Source organism: Cetorhinus maximus, chromosome 26 (genome assembly GCF_964194155.1).
Source record: "Cetorhinus maximus chromosome 26, sCetMax3.hap1.1, whole genome shotgun sequence".
Taxonomy (NCBI): domain Eukaryota; kingdom Metazoa; phylum Chordata; class Chondrichthyes; order Lamniformes; family Cetorhinidae; genus Cetorhinus; species Cetorhinus maximus.
In genome coordinates, this window is record NC_135904.1 from 6,562,523 (window position 1) to 6,582,892 (window position 20,370).

Sequence of the window (20,370 nt, forward strand, 5' to 3'; positions counted from 1 at the left end):
CATTGAGTTACTCGATGTGATTTTCCCAGGAGCAGCCAATTAATGGCTAGAGGACAGGCTGGCCATCCATATAAGGACTGCGAGCAGGTTCTTGAAGCTGGTCGGCCAATCAGAGGCCTTTCGATTTGAAAGTAGTAGCAGGCTACCATGGCTGGTAAGTGAGGGAGAGGGCGCCTCAAAATGGATGTGCGCTCTCTCCAACTTTTTTAAGTTTAAAATAAAAAATGGCCTCAGTAGCCAGGCCACCATTGTGGGGGTGGTGGGGAATCCCTCCACAAGGTGGCCTGGGCTGCTGCTGCACCACTATAAGAATTTAGGATCTTGAATAAACATGTATTTTTTGCATAATATGGAACCTTTATAGGGTTTTCTAGCAGCATTGACTCTCCCTCTGGAAACAGGATTCCTAAACACTTTGACCTCTAAACCAGTTTTATTTCAGGCTGCCATGTTGACATTCCTAAGCTGATAGAATGGTGTCTTCTGTATCCTCTTATCTGTGCAATTGTTTAAAAGGGACCGGGATATGACCCTCAGGAAGATGTAAACTAAAAACTGACCTCGAGCGGGATGACGAACAGGGGAGGTGGTAACCGCCCCGACGTTTGGAGTATCTGTCCTGTATCCATTGGTCAGAATAGTTAGATAGATGGTTGACACTGGGTAAGTTACCAGCCCCCCAAAAGGTTGGGGGGGCTCATGTATATTGGTGTTATACTGGTGGTAGGGGCTGAGGTGCTGCTGAGGGGGGCTGAGGGGGCTGAGGCTGCTGAGGTGCTGCTGAGGTGCCAGTGCTGGTTGGGCAGCAGCTTTCTTCAGATGGAAGATGGACCAGAGGAGAGGAGGAAGATCGAGGGAAGAGTTTCCTAAAACTTCGACTAGAGACCGGAATGCTGTTATCACAAGCTGTTGCGGGTTGTATATTTTATCTATCTAATTAGTTAACATATCATATCTAAACTGTTGTTTCTTAATAAACTTAATAAACCATCTTAAAATTGCTTATGACTAGTCAACTGCCTATTCAGGTATCTGTGGCTCTGAATCCAAAGATCTTACACCACAGGTAGCCAGGGAGGGTCCCTCAGGGAGAGTCCCTCAGCCTGCCTGCAGCACTGCCTGCCCCTTCAGTCTGTCACCTGGTGGCCGCCTCCAGGCAGCTAAACTATCCCCCGCCCCCCCACCCCCCACCCCCCATCACCCACCCCCCACCCCCCACCCCCCATCCCCCACCCCCCCACCCCCCACCCCCCATCACCCACCCTCCATCCCCCACTCCCCCAACCCCCACCCCCCACGCCCCACCCCCCCATCACCCACCCCCCATCCCCCAGACCCCCATCCCCCACCCCCCACCCCCCCATCACCCACCCCCCATCCCCCAGCCCCCCATCCCCCCACCACCTGATTCCCCACTCTTCCTCGGGCCTGACTGGAAAATAACAGGCCTCGATAGGCTTTAATTGGGACATTTGGCTCTCTGCCGCTTGCTGGCATGTAGCCGCGCCCTCATCCCTATCCTGCCTTCTGGAAATCGCCTGGATGCAGGATGGAGCCGGGGGGACTGGCACCACAGGCCAGTGGTGCCAGATTCCGTGCCCACCCACCCGCCTCCATTCCTGACCCCAGTGGCGTAAGTTATCACAGAGAGAAAGACTCCCAGTTATGATAATCTACGTGAGACCAACCCCAACTTGTCTCACCCAGGATTCTTGACTAAATTCTGACCTACCAAGTTATGGACTCACGTTTTTTAATCAAGTCAGAGAGTTTATTAAGTATCACAAAGAAATACAAAGTTAATAATTAACAGCGGCAATAGATATAGAGCAAGACTGAGCTCTGGCAACTCCTCCTCCCAAGCTCTCTAGGGCACAGTCTTCTCTTCTTCACTTGCTGTGTTCTGTTCACTGTAGTCTGTCTTTTTCTATGTGTGCTAACAATGTCTTGTAGCCCCTTTTGATTATCCCCAGTGAGAGACCCTTACCAGGCCATTTTGGACCATTTTGTGCTGGCCAATATGATTGGATCATATTGAGGTCGTTGGTAATCCTAGGACTTCCTTAACCCAAACACTTAGGCACTTAGCAGATGCTTCCTAAAGGTGCTAAGATTCACATGTCTGTTAATAGCTCAACTTCTGCAAATCAGCAGTTTCACATTTATCTTATCCTTTATTTTCTGCAAGCAAGCATTAAGGTCTTGAGGTCTCCATCTTATTTATTCCATTGTTATTACACAAAGGTTTTAACAGAGCGTAACCTTTAAAACTCATTAACTCAAAAAAGACTCAATATATTAGTGCACATAATATACAATTAGTTCTATCTTTCACAAGCATAAAATAGTCTGCAATCTCTGCTTGAACTGAGAGTCAATATGTGAGGCTCCTCCAGCTGCCTAACTTCCTCTTCTTCAGCACAGCTTGCTTCACACACACAAGCCAGGGATTTTCCAGTCCTGACCATGACAGGAAACATCGCGGGAGGGACGGAAAATTTGACGGACCAGCCAAAGGGCTGATGGGACCAGAAAATCCCGGCCACATATTCCAACATTGGCAAGTTGGCATTTTGCAGCAAGGCTAACCACCATGCTTTGCAGTCCAGCCTTGACATTACAGTTATTTAAGAAGAATGTTACAGAATGATTAATATAGACAAAACATAAAAATCTACTAAACTCAAGAGCGGGGGCTAAAAATCCAGCCCCTGGACTTGTGAACGCTAGATATAGCCAAACTTAGGGGCCAACAGATCAGATGGTCCTCCAACCTCTCACACTGGAGACTGAATAGTGAGAAGTGGAGTCAGTTAAGGAGCATCCCCTTTCAAATCGGAAACAGGGACTGCAAGATCCAGCACTGTGAATACAGGTGTAAACTAGGCCCAGTCTTGCTGCCAAAGACCCAGATTTTCGCTCCTGGGTCAGTTACGCAGAGACGGGGAAAATTCCTTTATCTTCAAACCCAACCTTTAAAAATGGCCGCCCGCAGTTCTGATTTTCGATGCGGGGGGGCGGGGGAGGGGGGCTAGATTAGAAGTCAGGTCCACCAACCCTGGAACAAACGCAAAGGCTGCCAGATGCAGAGGTGGGCTGTGTGGAAAGCTTATTCTGTGCTCTGTTGAATTAAATTTTAAAAAAGATTTAAACAAAAAACAGCCCTCCACCCCTTATCCCCCCACATACTCCCCATGTCCCATCCATGACACCCTCCGCCAGCCACCCACCCCCATGGCCCCTCGTATCCCTTACGCCAATCCATGCCTCTACCCACCACCATGACCCCTCATACCCTCTATGCCAACCCGTGCCCCTCTACCTACCCCCTCATACTCCCTATGCTGCCCACATCCCCATGGCCTCTTGCAGTCCCTATGCCAACTCAAGCCAACCCATGGCCCCACCTAGCACCCTTTGCCCTTAGCCCCTCCATGCCAACTTACCTACTATCCTTTGACAGTTCCTTGACAGCTCTGACAGTTCCAATGAGTCTGTGCACTTGTTACACACAATTATGTTTAATTTTAACAATCTGAAAAGGTGCCTTACTTCTCCCAAGAATGTTTCAGGACCATATCCACAGGGGTACCTTACCTCTCCAAAGGGGCACACTGGCTATCCAAATGCACCCACCAAGTCAGACCTGCTCTTACCTGGTCTAATCTGCACACTCCAGGTTTCACACTCCTGGCCTACCAAAATCCCACTTCAGTGGAGGCAGTTGGTGGTTTAAATGGCCAGATGCCTCCATAAACCACGCATGTGTAAACACCGGCCTGACTCCAGTCCTGCTCCCACGAAAGTGGAAATGCCATTTTCAGGGGCAGGACGTGGGATTTCTGGAATCGCTCACCATTTTTGCCACAACGGAAAGGCTCTCCATCATGGTGGGGGGGGGGGACATCTGGCCCAAAGAGTTTACAGACATTCCCTTAACAATCAATGCCTGGGAATTAATCAATCAATCAGGCCAGGCCTGCACAAGCTAGAATTTTGCTCACAGAATCTGAGCTGCTGAGCATAAAATCATTTAAAATCTTATTTATAATTCCTTTTTCATTTAACCTTGGATTACCATGAAGAAGTCTTATAACATTTTCCCGTACGACAGATGGGGTGAGTCTATATCAACTCTTCCATCATGTGCCTGGGCGGAGAAGCAATGTCACCTCCAATAGATTTTTGCCCATCCTATCTGTCATATGGAAAAATGTGATAAGACTCTTCATAGTAATTCAAGATTAAATGAGAAAGGAATCATAAATAAGGTTTTAAATGATTTTATGTTCGATAGCTCAGATTGTGTGTGCAAAATCCGAGCTTGTGAAAAATGTGGATGTTGGGGATGGGGGGGCGATGGCACGGGTGGTCTTTGTGAATAGGAGGGAGGAAATAAAACTACCGAATGTGCATATGGTCTGTGTTGTATCAGTTTTTCTTCACTCACAGGATGTGGACGTCACCATTTGTTGCCCATCTCTAATAACCCTTGAGAAGGTGGTGGTGAGGCACCTTCTTGAACCGCTGCAGTCCATGTGGTGTAGATACACCCACTGTGCCGTTGGGAAGGGAGCTCCAGGATTTGGATCCGGTGATGATGAAGGAATGCCTTCATGTTTCCAAATCAGGATGGTGTGTGACTTGGAGGGGAACTGCAAACAGCATCTCAACACCTGGCTAGCACTGTCCCAATCTCACCCGATATCCACAGAGCTCACTAGATAGCAGTCAGGAACAAGGATCATAGCTGGCCCACCTACCTTCCTCGTCCAGGAGCACTGAGTCCAATTGTCATCCAATTAGTAAGATGTTAATTGCTCATAGAACAAGGATTGAACCTCTGTCCTTTCGGTTTATATGGCTGAGAATTGCATAGAGCAGTGCCCACAAAACCATGGACATAAAAGTATATGTTCCATTTGAAGAGCTAGCAGTGGAGCAGGTGCAGTGGGCTGAATAGCCTCCTCCCAGATTGTAATTTCAATGGTTCTATCAAATAGGGCACCAAAAATCAATATTTCACTTGAGTATGCTGATAATTTTTTTAAAAAAACAATTCTTCTGCGTTCATTAGTTGTCAACGTTCCCACACTGGGATTAAACAGAGGGAATTTATACATTCAGGTACTGTAAGGATGTACGTGGGAACAAAACACTGGGCTGAGATTTTGCTGTTCAAAAGAATAAAAGGGGAAGCTAAAAATATGCAATGATTTTTTCGTAGGGAAATGACCTTACCTTTTAAAATTTTTCACCCATTCATTTGAATATTATAAATTAATTTTTGTTTGCCCTTGGGTTATGGGTGATGCTGACAAGGGTGCACTTAACGTCCATCCCTAGTTGCTTGGAAAAGGTGGTAGTGGGTCTTCTTCATGAACCACTGTGGTCCTGGTGTTGATAGTACTCTCAAAATCTCCCCTTGTGTTTACTTCAAACCAAATCAGCACTGGGAGTTTTTTGGGGATACTCTCAGTTGGCACAAGCCATAACCTTGGTAATTGGGATATCCAAATGCTAAACAGTGCCTCTGAGATGAGCAGCAAAATGCAAGCTGGCAAAATCAGCCAGTTTGGGAATTAGAAACATTGGACTTAGGAGCAGGAGTTAGGCCATTTGGACCTTCGAGACTCTTCTGCCATTCGATAAGATCATGACTGATCTGATTGTGGTCTCAACTCCACCTTCCTGTCTGTCCCTCATAGCTCTTGACTCCCTTGTCTATCAAAAATCTATCTAACTCAGTCTTGAATAAATTCAATGACCCAGCCTCCATTGCTTTCTGTGGAAACAGAATTCCACAGACTAATGGCCCTCTGAGAGAAAAGAATTTCCTCATCTTCGCCTTAAAAGGGGGGCCTCTTATTTTTAAACTGTGTTCCCTAGTTCTAGTCTCACACCAGAGAAACATCTGCCCAGTATCAAGTCCCCTCAGGATCTTACATGTTTCAATAGGATCACCTCTCATTCTTCTAAACTCCAATGGGTACAGGCCCAACCTGTTCAACCTTTCTTCCTAGGATGAGTCTTTCATCCCAGGAATTCTACGAAAGAACCAAACTTCCAGCTTAAGCATTGAATTGAATTTCATCATTTCAATTCATTGTAAAATTTCACAGCACAGTTTAAGTGAAGATAGTTCTTTGTCTCATTTGAGCTCCACCTTTCCTGAGCAGTAGCCCAAACATCATTTCATTACTCTTAAGATCCACCATCTAAATTGGCAGATGACACTACAAGTTTATCTCCTGCATTCATACACAGGCGTGTTAACCTACACTGAACATTCAAGTCTTGGTGTATGTGTATTACAAGATCTGAGCATTTTGTTCAATTACTCTCTCTGCTGCCCTCTATGTTGGGAGGTGTAAATAAAGTTTGTTCAATAATGGCTGCCTGCAGAGCATGTGTTAGTCTCACTCAATGCACAACAGTGTGGGTGTCTTAACCAGGGACAAGAGAGTTACCAAGACAACCAGGCTGGAATTTTAATACAATATCTCAATGATCATTCTTTAATTCCCTTGTTTCAAAAGATATGATTCCCTTACCCAGCTCCTGAAAGTAGTCGGCAGAACAGGAACATGCCATAGCCCTGGACAAACGATGAGAAGATGATAAAGACTCCATTGATGCTGAGGGCAATGATCAGACAATATCTTCTGCCCATTTTGTCTGCCAGACCGCCCCAGATGAAGGCTCCTACCATCATTCCCAAATATACTATCAAGCCTGCAAAGCAGTAATAAGAAGATTAATAAAATAATCATGTTAAATTTTCCTCACACAGTGAATTATTTTTTGAGTGTACTGAATGCTGTTACATTGCCAAACGCACCAGCTGATTTTAAACACAAGAAGATCCCATCACAGAATTTTTTTTTTGGTGATATTTGCTGGCTGGGGAATGTTGGCCAGGGCTCCAATAGAATTCCCTGCATCCCTTCAAAAATATTCGAGCTTTCAAGTCCATTTTAATACACAGACAGTAACTTGGTTTAACATCTCATCTGAAGAATGGTTCTAGTTTAGGACTTGAACCCATGACCTTCTGATGCAAAGGGAAGAGTGTTATCTGTTCACTCTTGCTGCATACGAGAATGCTAAACGGAGACAGAATTGGACTCGGCTGTAGGGATAACCCGGTGACACTCACATCTCAGCTTGTATTCGAATTTTCACCTGCAAGCAGTTCCCAAAGGTGAAAGGCTATGGAGGCACAGCCCAACTTATATCAGCACCTTCAGGAGAGGATGGAGAAAAGCTGACTAAATGTTGGCTGGGTTTTGAGGTATAGAGCCAGTTTCTTCTCTGAATTGCCACACGGCACCCTCCTATTGTGATGTACCGGAGGTGAACTGTATGAGGGGAGGAATTGGCCTGGATCATGCACCTAGTTCAGGCCTGCTCCTTCACAGGGCCTTGAGCTGTGCTCCTGACCACCTGCATTGGGAACTTCTGGCTGCTATTGGAGAGGGGGACTATATCAAATATCTTCAGGGCATTTCTGAGGATCCCAAGGATCTGCAGAAGGTCACAGCACAAGTCCAACCTCCAGGTTTACTAGGGCACTTTTCTGTTTGGGTATCTCCAGGGCACAGTCAAGGGATAGTAAGGGAACATCTCCTGCCCCTCCTCATTCACATTGTTACCCTGGATCATTGCTCACTGCAGTCCAAGCACAGCTACACCATTTGGGGGAAGTCCTTGAAACTCTGGGGCAACACTGTGGGCTTGGGAGCCAGAGACCCTAGGTCCTTTCCCCTATTGTCTGTGTCTAATATATGGTCCATCTAATTCACTTTCTGCCATCCTGGTAGTTGCATGAAACAGAAGAGTTATAGACTCATCATAAAAATCAATATCAACTTGTCTAGCACAATGAAGCAGAAAATCTTCCCCATAAAAACAACTGATTTGATTTTGTATCCGTAATAAAATTTTCACAAATGTATAGTCAAAAGAAATACAAAGGAATAGAAAGGACTACTCTCCAGGAGATTATTCCAAAACATACTCACTATCTCTGAGAACTCAGTCAGTTTAATGCTTCCTTTGCACTTCATGCTTGAGTATTCCTGAACCCCTCTATTACAGCAAGCCTGTGAAATATGCTCTAACACAATCATTAAGTAGAAAATTGCTTCGCTTCAGGTGCTATTTCAAGCTGCTCTCCAGAAAACATTCTCTTGCTAGATGTCGATAAGTAATGGTGCAAGGTGACATTGAGGAGAGAGGAAGCCAATGGGAGTGCAGATGCATGTTGCGTCTGCCTTACAACAACAACTTGCACATCATGCCTTTAAAGTGGTGCCGAGCCATATCAAGCAATATTGTGACAGATGACCGAAAGACTGGTCAAGGAGGTAGATCTAAGGAGCTTCTTAAAGAAGGAAAAGAGAAGTGGAGATGCCAAAACAGATACAGCAAGGCTCAATTTCCCACACCGAGGACCTCAAAGATGTCCGAATCATGTACGACCCAAAACCTAGTCAGCTGATATTTCAGGGATCCCTGGCAGCCATCTAAAATAGGAGTTAGGGCCCTTAGGACAGTGTCCAGGAAAGGCCCCTTCCACTGAGCTTAACCTTTCTGTTGGCGTCTGTTTAATAAGCCATATCGTCATTTGGAGGAATTTCAATATGTTTTCGAAAATTCGTGTGAAGTCGGCAGGAATAAGGGTCCATAACATTCTTCACGGCCACTGCCAACAAAATTGGTCCCTTTCCCAAGTCTCCTCCCCCCACCTTGCCGCCCCACCATCTGATTGGATTCCACCATTCCCCACATGATTGGATAGCTCCTTACCATTAAATTCGGCAAGACCTCCAGGTAACCTCCGATTCTGGAAATTTAGTTTTCTCTTCCCTAGCCTATGAGGGTGCTGAGACAATCTGTAGCAGCTCATTTCACTCCAGCTGGCATTGGCTAAAACAAGCTAGATCAAAGCTGGAACCCTCCCGGCCGGCATGGTTCAGGCCCACACTGAGGCCTTTGATTTCATGTAAAGCTATTGGATTTTATCTAACCATTTCACACTTATATAGAATTCAGTTTCATATATGCAGCTTGATACGCATGGGGTCGAAAGCCAAGCATCAATAAACTGGCCTTTAATGAAGTTAAAAGAAAAACAGAATCAGCCATCAGTTTATCAGTGTTCAAAGAAATATGTCTAAATCCAGCTGGATGTGCAGTCCGGGTTTGGTGCAGCCATAGTATTGGTGATCACCGTCTTAAAAATCCTTATTGCACTATACAAGAATGTGGAACAATGATATGCCTCTGACACAGTGAAACATCCCAACTTACTTCACAGAGGCAAAAAATCAGTGGTGGGAGAGGAGTTGGGGAGGTGACTGAAAATTCGTTCAGAGGTCGCTTTCATAGAGTGCTTTATAACCAATTACTTTTAAAGTGCAGTTAATGTTGCCATGTCAGTAAACGCAGTGGCCAAATTGCGTACGGCAAGATCCCACAAAACAACTGGTAATCGAATTACCATAGTATGTTTTGGTGGGTCTTGGTGGAGGGAGAAACATCTTATTTTATTCGTTCATGGGACACGGGCATCGATGGCCAGGTCAGCATTTATTGCCCGTCCCTAAATGCCCTTGTTCAGAGGGCAGTTCAGAGGGCACTTAAGAGTCAACCACATTGCTGTGGGTCTGGAGTCACATGTAGGCCAGACCAGGTAAGGACCGCGGATTCCCTTCCCTAAAGGACATTAGTGAACCAGTGACAATCAGCAATGCTGCTCAAAATTAGCGTTATTTCGAACATAGTTTGCATTGAGATTGCTAATTGCGCCCATAGCAAAAGCCCATTTTTGAATCACTGTTCCACAATATTCTGCTGCTATACTGAGTTGTATAGTAAATGACATTGTGCTCTTTCATCTCTTGCTGTGAATATTGTCAAGGGAATGCACGTGCCTTGCTAGCTTCTCAGGATGTCGCTGGTTTTGAATGAACCCACTAACGGTAAAGCAATTCTACTCCACAGGGAAATACACAGTTTGATAGTTGCAGCAGGACAGGAAATTAAATAACTGTGTTAACAACCACTGAGCGACCGATAAAAGCAAAATACTGCGGATGCTGGAAATCTGAAACAAAACCTGAAAATGCTGGAAGAACTCAGCAGTTCTAGCAGCATCTGTGGAGAGAGAGAGAGAGACAGGGTTCATGTTTCGAGTTCGTATGACCCTTCTTCAGAGCTGAAGAGAGGGGGAAATGTGATGAAATTTATGATGTTTAAGGGGCGTGGGGCAGGTGGAGCTGGATAGAAGGCCAGCGACAGGCGGGGACAAAGGAGGGATTGACAAAGATGTCATGAACTGAAGAACAAAGGGACTGTTGATGGTGGTGGTTAGTGCTAAAAAAAAGTGCTAATAGTGACATAAAGGTAAGAAAGCAGAATGTGATTATAGCAGGGGTAGCATTGTGTGAAAGAACAACTTGGAACAAGTAACAGATGGCCCTGTGGGGGATGGGGTGCGGGGAAGGGGGTGATGGTGGGATAAAAAAAGGATAGAAAATGGGATAAAAGGGGGTAAAACCATGGATAAATGAATAAAAATAAAAATAAGTGGATGAAAAATAAAAATGAATGTAGAAAAAAGGGGATCAAAAAAAGGGGGTGAGATGGAGGAGTTTATGGTCTGAAGTTGCTGAACCCAATGTTAAGTCCGGAAGGCTGTAAAGTGCCTATTCGGAAGATGAGGCGCTTTTCCTCCAGTTTGCATTGGGCTTCACTGGAACATTGCAGCAGGCCAAGGATGGACATGTGGGCACGAGAGCAGGGTGGAGTGTTGAAATGGCAAGTGACAGGAAAGTCTGGGTCATGCTTGCAGACAGAATGAAGGTGTTCCGCAAAGCGGTCACCCAGTCTGCGTTTGATCTCTCCAATGTACAGACCACATTGGGAGCAGCGGGTGCAGTAGACTAAATTGAAGGATTTGCACATGAAATGCTGCTTCACCTGAAAGGAGTATTTGGGCCCTTGGACAGTGAGGAGGGAGGAGGTAAAGGGGCAGGTGTTGCACCTTCTGCGGTTGCATGGGAAGATGCCGTGGGAAAGGGATGAAGTGTTCGGGGTGATGGAGGAGTGGATCAGGGTATCCCATAAGGAACGGTCCCTACGGAATGCTGACAGGCGGTTGAGGGGAAGTTGTGTTTGGTGGTGGCATCATGCTGGAGTTGGCGGAAATGGCGGAGGATGATCCTTTGAATGCGGAAGCTGGTGGGGTGAAAAATGAGGACAAGGAGGACTCTATCATGGATCTGGGAGGGAGGGGAACGTGTGCGGGCAGAGACCCGGGAGATGGGTCGGACACGGTTGAGGGGCCTGTCAACCACACTGGGGGGGGCAATTGATGAATGGTATTGGCCAACTCCCCCTTTTCCTTGCCAGTTTTCTCCCCTTTGGACAATCACTGCGGGACACAGTTCAATGAGTGCCAATCACACACCTTGCTGAAGTGGGCATTCTTCATGCACAAGCCTTGACAATGAATGTTGGCAGACTACGCAATCCTATCTTGTATTCTCATGCACTTTCCAATTATGAATCAATAGGGTGTGTAATTGGCAAATTAACTTCAATAAATAAATGTGGGGTAATAAATTCTGGTGGGAAGAATGTGGAGGCCACATATTCTTTAGTCAATAAAGTGTCCAAATAATGGAGAGAAACAGAGGAACCCTGGGGGTACAAATGCCAAGATCACTGAATGTGGTGATGTAAGTTAATAAGGAGATTAAAAAAAACACAAACTCAATGTTAAACTTAAATAGAACTTTGGTCAGACCATTCTTGGAGTACTGAACGGTTCCGGCCTCTATATTATAAAATGAATTTAAAGGCACTGAAAAGTACAAATAAAATATACTAAAACTGAGAGGTATATCTATCAGAAAAGATTGGACAGGCTGGAGCTCTTTTCTAGATTATGAAAGGATTTGATAGGACAGATGTAGAGAAGATATTTCCAATTGCAGGCAAGATCAGAACAAAGGGTCATAAATATAAGAGCAGGATTTTTACCTTGTCAGGCAGGCCCCATCGGGCCCCGACCACGATTCCAATTAACGGCCAGCCAGTGTGAATCGAGCTCTGAGACGCTCAGCGCTGCCTGGGTGGGGGTGGGTTGGTGGGGGGGGTGGGGGGAGGGCGGAAGTCAGCGCATGCGCGCGGGAGTGCACTCACTAAAAGCTCCCTGAGGGCACAGAGCTGCCTGAGGGAGCTGAAGATTTTTAACATTAAAAATAAAGAATGGAAAAATAAGGACAAAATGTCCCCGCACGTGACTCTGTCACATGAGCAGGGACATGTTAAAAAATAGTTTTAAAAGTTTTTATTGATTTTTTTAAATCAATGGTTGAAGCCTCATCCCACCCGTAGGTGAGGTTTCGTAAAAAATGCAAAGACCGCTTGGCCTTTTTGTCCACCCACCAACCATTGGGCTGGATGGGCAGCAAAAAATTCAATTCAATTAACTGATTAAGGGCGTGATGATGTCGGGACGCTCATGCACTATTTTTCTCCCGCTCGGGCTGGGTACACGCCCACCCAAAAAATTCCGCCCTAAGAAATCCAATGAGGAATTTAAGAGCAACAATGGCCCGGATCTTCCGTGAAGCAGCGATCACCGTCGGATTGCTGCTCCGACTGTAATTTTCCGCATCCCGATACAGCTCCACATTTCTGGCCCGGTCTTCCGAGCCCGGCTTCTGCAGAAATGCAGAGCGTACGGTCCATCGGAGAATTCCATCGCAGTGGAGTAGAATCAGGAGGAAGACTGGACGTGCCCCCCTTTTAGGGCATTAGCTGCCGTAATGGTAAGTGATTGGATGAATGAGCGAATGCGCAGGGTGGTGGTGTGGGTGAGCAGGTGGGTGAGGTGAGTAGGTGGGGAGGTAGGGTCAGGGGTTGTCATGGTGGGTCAGGAGGGGCAGGCAGGTCGGATCAAGTCAGGTCAGGTCAGGGGTGGTTGGGTAAGGTCGGGAGGGGTAATCGGGCAGGCAGGGGTTAAGCGTGGTCAGGAGGGGTAGTCAGGTCAGGCTGGGGGTTGGTCGGGTCAGGTCTGAGAAGTGGTCGGGGTGGGGGGTTGGGGGGGATAGTCAGGGAGTCAAGGGGCATTTGGTGGGAGGCAGTTAGAGTTTGTGATTGGGGGAGGCGGTTCAGTTCTGTAGTTACCCAGGAATTAGAGTCGGATATTTTTCTCTAACATTACCTGGGTAGCTATCCAGAGAAGTAAGTCAGAACTGTCCGAAGTCTCTGGCTCTAACTCAGAGTTGGAGACTTTCGCGCAGGCTTCTGAGGAGCAGAGGAATTGCCCGTGAAAAGTTCAAACTTCCCAAATACTCCTCACAGAGGTCAGTGTGTCGGGACTTCCATGGGCTCCTACATGTACCTTGGGTCGTAAGTCTGGTCTCTGACGATCCAGAGACCAGATGATCTAAGCCAACTTTAACCAGAGAGTGGTTAGAATGTGGAACTTGCTATCACAGTGGGTAGTTTAGGCAAATAGCATAGGTGCATTCAAGGGGAAGCTACATAAGGACATGAGGGAGAAAAGAATAGTGATATGTGGATGGGGTTAGACGAAGAGAGATGAGAGGAGGCTCATGTGAAGCAGACACTGACTGAATGGCTTGTTTCTGTGCTGTAAGTACTTTGTAATGCTTTGTAAAGCACATTCTATAAGAACTTTCAAAAGACAACTGGACATATACTTGAACAGGGCTAATTCACAGGGTTATAGGGATAAAGCTGGGTCATGGGCCTAAATTGATCAGCTCTTTCAAAGGATAATTCCTATATCAGAACACTAAGATGTTAGTACCAGCAAGTTGAGATATATGCAAGTCACTTAGAACATGGATTATTGTTATAAACTTTATATGTGGTCTACTTGCTTCATAGAATGAATCCATAAAGGAAAAACAATTAACTCCCTCCCCCTGGAGTTGTTTTGCTGTAACCATTTATACCTCCTCTGGAAGCATCTTCTTGTTTCTTTACTTGTCCCATTACCACCCTATTTGCGTTGTACCATCATCACTTTTGGCATTTAATCACTCCTGTCCTCCATTATATCTCAGTCCTTTCTCTTTCTTCTTCCCATCAAACCATTTCCCTGTACTTGCTCATAAACTATTAAATCTTTCAAATGTTCCAATGCTGACAGAAGATCATTAACCTGAAATGTTAAACAATAACTCCGTTTCTCTCTCCGCATGTTTTGCCTGACATGCTGAGCATTTTCCAGCATTTTTTTGTTTTGATTTTAAATATTCCTAGTCTAGATGGTGGGATAAAGGTCTTCTCTCTACCACTGGCCACGAGTGTCCTACATGAAGCTACATGCTGTGGTTACTGATCCCGACGTATTGGGCTGAAATTCAGTTAATATAAGGAAACACACAGCCAGCAGAATCAGGCACCTTTCATCCCATCAGCCTGTGTGGATTTAAATGAGATGTGACTGTGCCACCCACTGGGCTGTCTGGGTGAGATGATGGCATAGTGGTAATGTCACCACACTAGTAAACCAGAGGCTCAGGCTAATGCCTTAGGGATAAGTACTGGGAACTTAAATTCAATTAATAAACCTGGAATTGAAAGCTAGTCTCAGTAATGGTGACCATGAAACTATGATTGGTTGCTGTAAAAACCCATCTGATCCCCTTTAGGGAAGGAAATTTGCTGGTCTGGCCTACATGTGACTCCAGACCCACAATGCTTGAAATGGTGTGGCAAACCACTGGGTTCAAGGGCAATTAGGGATGGACAACAAATTCCGGCCTTGCCAGTGACACCCACATCCCATGAAAGAATATTTTTTTTAAATATATAAATTTGGCCCTTTCAACAAAACCTTCAGGGCAGATGTGCAGCTCACATGTATGTCAAGGTTAGGGGCAGAGAAAAGCTTCTTCTCCGTCCAACAATGAATCTCAAATCCCAAATTCAGAAGAGCATCCAAAACTGCATCAGTACAGCAATTTCCCCATTTCCTACAGCATTTCTGAGTGTAAGTTACTAGCTTAGTACCAAATTAAAGCAATTTTGTGTTTTGTGTTCCACATCCAGTAGATAGAGACTGCCCAGAGATGTGAGGATGCTATCAACCCATCAGACTGACTGGATCAGGACGCTCAAGGTGAGAGGACAGTTTATTATCCGCATCACCACCCAGTCCCCAGGGAGGAAACAAATCTGTCCTAACCATTTTATGACATGGCAATGTTCCTTTAAAACCATTGAGTGGTTTTGAGGCACTCTGTAGAAGCAATCTCATTACATTCTGCTTTTACCAAGATACTTAGCACTGCAGTTCCAAAAATTTATTTGCTTGGTAGTCAATACACAAATGGAAGATGGTACTTTAACAGATAATTTCCATTAAACTCCTCAATCAATAGAATGCTGAGAGCTCACATCACAGAGCATTCTCAGTGCTATCAGTAACATTCTGGGAGCCTGGCCATCATTTTAATGAGGTCTTGCATGAACAGCAAAATATTGCATTCACTTTTGTTAAAACTGTGTTAACTATTCAAAGTACCCATATTGCATTACTGTTTAAAACAACTATTTAACCTTTTGAGTATTTAAAGTCTTAAGGGCCTGCTTCATCATACATAGATCCAAAAAGATATTTAACCCTATTTGTGTTGAGTTGGTGAGAGAGAAACTCTCTCTCTCTCTCTCTCTTACTCACCCAGCTTTCTCGTACCTTTCTTGAGTTGTGTTGCCTTTCATGTTCCACCATAGTTGGGGGCTTTCACGTATATTGTCCAACTGTTTTCCTCTCCCTATAAGGTGAGGTAATGTGGATGACATCTTGTCTTCATTTGATATCAGACACTTGGGGCAGGATTTTCCCAGACCCCCAGTTGGGGGTTGGGAGGCGCCGGAAAAGTAGGGGGAGCCAAGACGGACAGCATCCCAATGCAGTCCGATGTGGAAGGCTGCCTACTGAATGAGTGTGGGAAGCCAATTTAAGTGATTAACGACCCACTTAGGGCTGTTCCTTCAGGCCCATCGGCATCTTGGTGGTGACAGCCGGCAATTCCCACCGCACGTGGGGTGGGGGGAGAGGGGGGGGGGGGGGCATCAGAGCCAGAGGGCCCAAGGCCCAAGGAGCTGGTTGCAGGCAGGAAAGGCCACCTGTGTGGCCCCATTGGACCATCTGGTGGATTCAGCCTGCTTGGGCCCTCAAAATTTTAATTTGAAACTTCCCCCTCTGACCCCTTGATATCCCTGAGCTGCCTCGGAGGTTGAGAGGTCAGAGAGGTATGTTCCAAATTAAAATGTCGAGGGCCCAAACAGGCTGACTGCTCCCACGTGGAGTTGCTGAGGCTCCAGACCTGCCAGCCCTCTGCCTGGGCCACAGCATCAGAAACCCGCCTGCTATCCTTAATTAGAAAACAAGCCCGGAATTAGCCCCCTCCAGTCAAATAGCCAAGCCAGTCCTACTGCCAGCAAGGGCCTGGACTCAGGACCCCCATTTCATCCTGATGTCAGGGTCCCGAAGCCCACAGGAAAACCCTACCTTCGGGGTGAGATTTTAACTCACTTATAGCTCATCCACTTAAAAGGGTTAAAATTGGCCCCCAAGGGCTTTTCAGCATAGGTCACTGATTGCGATCTGGATCAGGAAGGCCAGTTAAAAGCCTAGGGGAACTGAGGCAAATTCTAGAACTGCCCCCATCATCCAGTTAAGATCAGATAGCTCAGGACAAAGTGGGAATCAAGTCTGCCCATTCTTCGTGTTCTCAAAGTCAGACACCAAACTCCCCCTCCACCCATCAATGAGATCTCTTTAATGAGGTTATCTTTTCTGCTGCTGTTCACTGCCCCAAATGATGCAGGTGTTCCTTCACTCCCATTTTGGAAGATTACTCTGTAATTGGCTACTAGGAGGTGCAGCTTAGACCAGGGGGTTAAATTATCTTAAAGCTTTCCTTCTCTCGCTAAAAGACGCCTCCAAACAGCACTTCACCCCATATATCCGGATGGGATTTGAAGTTAATGCCGTCAGTGCATGGTAATGTCATCATGTGACCACAGGTTCGAGTCACAATACTCCATCAGCAGTTTAAGTAAAATAAAGTACAATTAAAGACACACTGGGCAGTCCAAAGGAACAGTGAGCAAATGCACCATAGAATAAGGGAATGATTCATAGATGCCTTGACACAGATGCTGGGCCGATGTTTCCCTAGCTGAGGAGTCTAAAACTAAGGGTCACAGCCTCAGAATCAAGAATTGGCCATTTAGGATAATTATGAGGAGAAATGTCTTCATTTAAAAGGTTATGAATCTTTGGAATTCTCTACCCAAGAGGGCTATGGATACTCAAGCAATTAATATATTCAAGACAGAGATCTATAGATTTTTGATACCAAAGGAATTAAGGGTAATAAGGTTAGGACAGGAAGGAGGGGTTGAGGTCAAAGATCAGTAACAATCTTGTTGAATAGCGGAGCATGGTATGAAGGGTTGAGTAACCTAATCCTGCTCCTATTCCTTATGTTCTTATAATGCAACAATGCAGAAGCAGGCCTTTGACCATCTGTTCAGGTACTGGTCTGGTGACTGAAGATGAATTACATCATGTTGCAGATCAGTATATAGAGAAGAACATGTGCTTTCTGTGACAAATAGGGACAATGTCTGCATCACATCCAAATACAAAATGCCAACATTGACATCTCCAAGTTCCATCAGGAATAAGACTCATTTTGGAATTCAGATTCTGGGAGGAAGGTATAATTATCGGATTGAACCCCATTAGTATCATTGTAGCAGCACTTACCCAGCATTCCTTTGTTGGAATTTGACATGCACATGTCCCTTTCGGCCACGGGAAGTACAAAGCCTACCACAAACACTTCTACTCCATCAGCCATCAGCGCTAATCCCAAGATAAAGAAGAGTGTCCACTGGAAGCGTCCATGTCCGCACTCCTCAATGATTGACTCATACTGATGCGCCAGCTGCTCCTCATCCTTCATACGTTCAGCAATGAGATCTGCTTGGTCCCTGTATTCATCAGGAATGGGTTGAGTTGCTGCCATCCGATTGGCTTTAATATCATCAGGGTGTGGGATCCCCTGGTATTCCCCCTCGTAGATTTCATCGTCTTCATCGTGCCCTTCCGTGGCATCACTGTCAGCATCTTCCTGTGCATGGGGCTCATCACCGTGGTAATATCCCCCACCCGGAGAGGCGTGCTCCCCACCACCTTCATACCGTGTGTAGGAGTCTTGCATCCTGCCTTGCCTCTTGGCCTCGTAGGCGATATCCTTGGCTCCTTGAAAGAAGTTTGAATTATTCCCAAATCCGTCATCCATTGTGCTCACGGAAAAGTAGAGCTCTTCTGACTTGCACCTCAACTACATGTACATAATCTTGTCAGCATAAGTTACAATCTGTTCTACTGTTAAAAAAAGTACGACACAACGCAGTTTGGACGCTCTTCCACTGATTTCCTAGGAGGAAAGAGTTTAAGAAAGAAGTTTGAAACTCTTAAGTGTTTTTCAGTTCCACGCTGAGGTCACTGCATGTCTCCGAGAGAGATGCTAATGTAAACAGGAAGACCGTGGGGCAATTCTTCCAACTGTAAAAAGCTTAGCTATCAAATTCTATCAGTGTCTTGAAGTGATGGATGACCTTTAGTGCGTCTCATTGACTGGTCCAAATGGTAAATTTCTGCAATAAAGAAGAAAGAGAAAATAAACTTAGCTGTCTGCAAGTTGATTGGAATGAAATGAATTACACACTGCCTCTTTTCAATCTCATTTCTGATTGAGCTGTTGTTGTTAAAAATGTCTGGCAAACTGACAGTCCTCAGAGGCCACTCGCATATATCAATGCTCAGAGGAACCCCCATATCTATTTAATTAAATGTGAAGTTTAAATTAAATGGATAGAAGCTAAATATGTTTGCAACACGATGGATCTTTATTGGACCCTGTTCACCAAAGAATATTGTTTCTAGCTACAGCTTTATTGGTTTCTGAACTAGAAGTGAGCACCGGGTTCAATCCCAGTTGTGTGCTGAGTCAGCCGATCTCAGTTGTGCAGGCAACAGGAACACAGGAATATGTGCAGCCCGTTCAGCACATTGTGCCCACTCTGACATAAGGCGTTGCTACAATTGACGACAGTGGAGCTGCGCGAGGGAGCGAGAAAATGAACGACATTCTTCCTTTTGCATTCATGGGATGTGGGTGTCCCTGGCTGGGCCAGCATTTATTGCACAACCCTAAGTGCCCTTGAGAAGGTGGTGGTGAGCTGCCTTCTTGAACCGCTGCAGTCCATGTGGTGTAGGTACACTCACAGTGCTGTTAGGAAGGGAGTTCACAGGATTTTGACCCAGCAACAGTGAAGGAACGGCGATATATTTCCAAGTCTGGATGGTGAGTGGCTTGGAGGGGAACTTCCAGGTGGTGGTGTTCCCATGCGTCTGCTGCCCTTGTCCTTCTAGATGGTAGCAGTTGTGGGTATGGAGGGCGCTGCCTAAAGAGCCTCAGTGAGGTTCTGCAGCGCATCTTGTAGATGGTACACACTGCTGCCACTGTTTGTCAGTGGTGGAGGGAGTGAATGTTTGTGGATGGGGTGCCAATCAAGCGGGCTACTTTGTCCTGTACAGTGTTAAGCTTCTTGAGTGTTGTTGGAGCTGCACTCATCCAGGCAAGTGGAGAGTATTCCATCACACTCCTGACTTGTGCCTTGTAGATGGTGGACAGGCTTTGAGGAGTCCGGAGGTGAGTTACTCGCCACAGGTTTCCTAGCCTCTGACCTGCTCTTGTATCCACAGTGTTTATATGGCTGGTCCAGTTCAGTTTCTGGTCAATGGTAACCCCCAGGATGTTGATGGTGAGGGATTCCCTCTGCAAACTGCTCTCTAGTGAGCTTGGCTGGAAACTGTATGCATGTGGATGTTGAATACGGGCACTATGTGCTTGCCTTTTATGCCCCACACCCCACTTTAGAAGTGCAGCCTGACAGCTATTACAGGTTAGGCTGACATATCAAGAATGAGTATTTTGTGAATGTCAGCCTTTCTTAAATGGCAGCAGTTTTGCTCCTGAGGCATAAGGTTCTTCACCATAACAACATCAGAACAAAAGGAGACCACTCAAGGCTGTTCCACCTTTCAACTACATGGTAACTGACCTGTATTTCAACCCCATTTACTCTACTTTCTTCCATATCCCTTAGTTAAGAAAATTTAGCAGTCTACGTGTTGAAAATTTCAATTCCTACCAGCGGAAATAGTTTTTCGGCATCTATCCTATTGACTTTCATAATCATTTTATCTCTACTTTAATTTAATTGAGATATTTA

The 20,370-nt window shown here is 45.6% G+C and overlaps 1 protein-coding gene across 1 annotated transcript in view; it reads right to left on the bottom strand.

Moving 5' to 3' along the window:
* The window catches only part of LOC144668241 (synaptic vesicle glycoprotein 2B-like), a 58,950-nt gene extending 40,579 nt beyond the window's left edge, over positions 1-18,371 (bottom strand). Inside the window, exons 1-2 of the mRNA XM_078530020.1 lie at positions 17,834-18,371; positions 6,555-6,735 (exon numbers count right to left, since the gene is read on the bottom strand). Of these exons, the coding sequence (XP_078386146.1) occupies positions 6,555-6,735; positions 17,834-18,371 (719 nt within the window). The remainder of the gene's footprint in view (positions 1-6,554; positions 6,736-17,833) is intronic.
* Positions 18,372-20,370: the final 1,999 nt, after the last annotated feature.